Raw genomic sequence first — 4781 nt, 5'->3', positions numbered from 1 at the left:
GGTTAAATAAATAACACTGCACCTTCCAAATGCTGTTATTTATAGTGCTGCGGGCACTCTGCCCCACCATCACTGACAATATCCCTGTTCATCCCCGCCGTGACTGAGCCCACCTCCATGCTGGGCTCCCCCTGCCCGCCCTGGGGCTCTGCTCTCCCGGGCTTGGAGCCGTTCTCCTGACTTCTTTCCGTCGCTCATTATTTCACCCGTGGTGGCCATGAGAAATGGCTTTGGTCTAGTTTGCGCCTCCTGGGCGGATGAATGAATTCGTGCTGCGACGTGGGGGCACTGGGATTCTGCCAGCCTTGGCCGAGGCTGGGGCGATGCTGGGCATGGGTGAGCTCCCTGCCCTCAGGAAGTGGTGTGACACCAGGGCACTTGATTTACTGATTTCCGTAGGGACTGGGATGGGTTGCCATGGAATGGTTTCTCACAGATCTCTTGGGAGACTGATCCAAGAAAAGAACCCTTTCTGTGTGCCTTCTATTGCAAATGTGGGTCCTTGATACATCCATCTCTCAAAGCTGTTTTTCTGTGGCCATGCCAAGCATGGTCTGTGGAGGTTGGAGAGAAAGCACAAACAGCGTAGCAGGGTCAGATATTGGGACACCTAAGGATGTTAGCAGCAGTGCCTGCAGAGGATTAGCATCCTAATTCAACGTGTTGGGACAGTTCTTGCTCTCCAGAGCTTCCTTGGTTGATGCCCCAGTGCACTGCCACCCTGCAGCACATTGGAAGCTCAGGTGATAGGGGAGGATTTGGGTTTTGCTGTGGTCTCAAAGGATCAGTGTAGGTCCTGAACCCCTACACAATGTTGGGAGGAAGGTGTTGCACTGGATGGAAATGATCTGGGAGAAGTACTGTATCCTTGTGGGACTAATTGGTGCATTTTGCTTGTCTTAGTGTCTCCAAGTGAAAAGATGTCTCTATTGCCATGTCTGACTTTTCCCCTCTCCTCCTTTTGCAGGAAGGAAGATGTCTCTATGTGATCCTGCTGATGGCCCTGTATTGGTGCACGGAGGCACTGCCCTTGGCCGTGACGGCTCTGCTGCCCATCGTCCTCTTTCCCTTTTTCCCTTCCTGGGGATCCTCCCATCTAACAAAGTTTGCCCACAATATTTTTTAGACACCAATTTCCTCTTCCTCAGTGGTTTAATCATGGCCTCGGCCATTGAGGAGTGGAATTTACACCGCCGGATCGCGCTCCGGGTCCTCATGCTGGTGGGAGTCCAGCCAGCCAGGTGACTATGGGAGCAGAGGGATCTCCATGGGGGATGTGAGCTGCAGGCGCTTGGGAAGTGGCTGTGTTGTGGTGGGCCAAGATGTGAGCGTGTCCCATACCAGGGGGCTGCCCACACCCTATTTTCTCCAGGTTATTGAGTTTACTGAGCTGTTTGCTCAGAGGCCGGTGGAGCACAAGGAGAGTCGTTTGGGTCAGCCCCATATTTGTGCTCTGTCCAGTTACAGGACAGTCACAGAATTCCTTTTTGCTATGAGTTTTGTTATCCCTGCACGCCAGCTTTTCCTATGCCTGTAATACATCAGAGAACTTGCTAAACTGAAGAAATTTAGCTTTTCCTTTTTTCTCTCTTCCAGACTAATTTTAGGGATGATGTTGACAACGTCTTTCCTGTCCATGTGGTTAAGTAATACTGCCTCCACTGCTATGATGCTTCCAATTGCAAATGCAATTTTAAAAAGCCTCTTTGGGGAGAAAGACACATCTAAGGAAATGAACAGGGAAAATGAAGATAACCAAGGTAATTGAGACAGGGTGGTAGTACAAACCCGCTGAGGTCTGCCCTGTACTGTCAAATATTCCCAGTTTTATTGACTTCACTGGCACACGTGCCAGGTTTCTTAGCTGCAGCTTGGTCTCAGTGCCGATCCCATCCTATTACACATTTTATTACTGTGATGGAAGAATATTGGCATAAACCTGCCTTTTATCCTGTCCCTTCCTCATGTCCTGCAGGAGGCAATGCTTATGAGTTGTCTGGAAAAACCAAGAAGTGGTGATGCCCATCCAGCCTGCTCCATAAACCTGCTGCTGGCACAAGTTAAAGCCCAGCTCTGTGGGCACGGTGGTGTTGGGATCTGTAGGGGTGCCTTGCTGTGGGGATAGCCAGAACCAGGGAGGGCTGTAGGTAGTAACACCTGGGCAGATGAGCGTGTTGCTGCAGGGACAGGCAAGGGACTGGCCAGGCAGCAAGAACAGGGCAAGAGCGAGGACAACAGCCCCTCCATGGCAGCGTACAGGGCTACCCTGTGCTCATGGACAGGTGGGTTCTCTTCTCATTTTCCTGTTTGTTCCCCCATGAAACTGGAGCTTGAGCTGGAATGAAAGAGAAGGCTGGCAGGGTACGTACCTATTTATAAAGTGCTTTGTGGTTTCCCAGCTTGATGCTACTGCTTGGTGTTGTTCTTGAGCAAGTCGTGGACAGGCTGGGTCAGGGCTATGCAGGTAGATAAGGTCTTCCTCCAGCCCTTTCTTCACAAATCATGTGGGCTTCTGGCAGAGAGTGATGAGAAACAGCAAAACAGAAAGGACGTCACCAAGTCCCCTTTGCAGCTCTTACTGGTAGTTGGAGCAGTAGTCACACTTCTCTTTCTTGCACTAATTAGTAATTCTTCTGCCCCTGTGATTTAAAAGCAATGGCTTTTTGCTTCTCACAGAGTCATAGGGCAGAAAAATGAGTCCCCAGAAGAAGACTCAGACATGTATTCTCTAATAAAGATATAATTAATCATTCATCATTAATGTCTAGCAATCATGAGATAGTTGCTCTCCAGGTTGCTTTATCACATTTGCTTTATGAATTTTTGACCATTCACATCTATTAAAATCACTTCCACTGACCTTCTTGCTATAATTTCTTATTCTGTAGAAGCATTGTGTTTTGTCAGTCTGCTTTCAGCCTTCTTGACCCCATCCTCTGAAATGATTTGACTGTGTAGTTGCGACTGTAAATACAGTAGAGATTTGGGAACACATAAAATCAAGAACCCCATTGTCCTAGACATTGGCAAGCACAAAATTAACATCCTTGGCTCACAATGCTTGCAGTGGTGAGAGAAGCCAGAAAAGGCAAAGGGAGAGGCATGCAAGTAGAGGAATGAATAAAGTGCTTTGCAAATATCATGTGATGGCGTGATGATGTATTTTTCTTTTGAGGGTAGAGGCTTATGAAAGTAATAAATACAAGAGAAGGAGGAGTCGTCTGTAAAATGCACAACATCAAAATGCAGGTTTTCTTGTAGATTTTATTTGAACTTCAGTGACCCCAGGCAGACTCATCCTTTTCTGTAATCTTTCTGAATGGATGAGAAAAGCTGAGTTCATTAATGGAAGCCCTAAACCTGAAGTCAGTCAAAAGCGATGAATCTGATGTCGCACCCAGGAGCGGAGATGTGAAGGTGAGCTTTCTGCGGGGGGTTCCTGTCTGTCGGGTGTCACCTGCAGTCAGGGCTGGTTGCACATCTCCAACGGGGCTGTTGCAGTTAATTTTTTCACAGACCTGATGCCACCTGACTGAATGTCAGGAACGTGCATTTGAGGAAAAGGTATACTCATTTCATAGTTTACTTCACTTTTATAATCTAGCTGAACTGCAATCTGTGTTCCAAAGGAGGCAGATTTATTGGGGAAGGGGACTGTATGTGGAAGCAAACTTTTGCAATGATGTGTGATAAGGTCAGTTTGCAAATCTGTTTGGATATGCTTTAATAACACTGTAGTAGTGTCCAGGAAGCTAAAAAAAATACCTGAGTAGCTAAAAAAATACTTGGGTGGCTAAAAAAACCCTTAAAAATATATTTAAAAATATGTAGCATGTAAAAGCATTTGATTTTCTGAAGAAATCTCAACAAGTGTATGAAACCAGCTTTGTGAAGGGCTTTACGTACACACACAGTGCCAGAATTAGTGACATCTCTGATCAGTCGGTCATGCTGCTGATGAAGGAACCTCAAGATTGCAATCACTTATGCCCATGCTCAACCATGTGGGCAGTATGTTATAGATACACAAATATTTTGTGCTTGTGTTGTTGATAGCTAAAATTTGGTGTAGTGTTTGGTTCATTTTGGCCCTGTTGACTACTGATGCAAGAATGCAGTTGGCGGCTAGAGTCGCAGCTGGTTCTGGTTGATGAAGCAGGGTTACAAACTGGACACCAACAGGCTGCTTTCAACTTCCAGAATTTTGCTGTTGGAGATGGGTTATAGATTCCCTGTAATTTTGTGTTACATCTCCGGCAGTAAGTGTTGAGAAGCTGGAAACCACTGTACTAGTAAGCTTGGCCATGTCTCCTGCTCTCTGCCCACTAACCCATCATCAGCAATATTTCATTTCTCTAAGCAGCTTCAGTATCTCCAGGTAGAAATAATAAGAAAATATTTCCATCCTGTTTTCAGGCATTGAGAATATCTTTTGCAAATTCAAGATAAATTGCAGTCAGTGCTTGAGGTATTTCATTGGGTCGCAGACCTGGAAATGATGTCTCTAAAAGGGCACGTGGGAAATACACATTTTTGGACATCGCTGCTTGGTTTGGTTGCCTAACCCCAGCCTGTGCGGGCAGGTTATGGCCCCAGCACTGCTGCCTGCACCCCTTGGTGGATGGAAATATTCCTTCTCAAGCCTTTTCAACTCTTTAGAAACAATAAAAATCTCATTAAAGCCAACCTTTTCTAGGACATGCCTTTCTACCTCTAAGGTATACGAGGTATGTGGGTGAAATGGCCACTGAATCCTTCTCATGCTGCTCCCGGAGAGGTGT

The 4781-nt window shown here is 46.4% G+C and overlaps 1 protein-coding gene across 1 annotated transcript in view; it reads left to right on the top strand.

Moving 5' to 3' along the window:
• Nucleotides 1-1760, top strand: part of LOC104505765 (solute carrier family 13 member 3-like) — a gene marked incomplete at both ends in the record, with an annotated part of 9931 nt that extends 8171 nt beyond the window's left edge. Inside the window, 3 exon segments of the mRNA XM_010146462.1 lie at nucleotides 968-1066; nucleotides 1069-1241; nucleotides 1597-1760. Of these exon segments, the coding sequence (XP_010144764.1) occupies nucleotides 968-1066; nucleotides 1069-1241; nucleotides 1597-1760 (436 nt within the window).
• Nucleotides 1761-4781: the final 3021 nt, after the last annotated feature.

Source organism: Eurypyga helias, unplaced genomic scaffold (assembly GCF_000690775.1).
Source record: "Eurypyga helias isolate BGI_N326 unplaced genomic scaffold, ASM69077v1 scaffold29122, whole genome shotgun sequence".
NCBI lineage: Eukaryota > Metazoa > Chordata > Aves > Eurypygiformes > Eurypygidae > Eurypyga > Eurypyga helias.
Note: the sequence above shows the minus strand (reverse complement) of the source record. Positions and strands in the feature narration are given on the sequence as shown.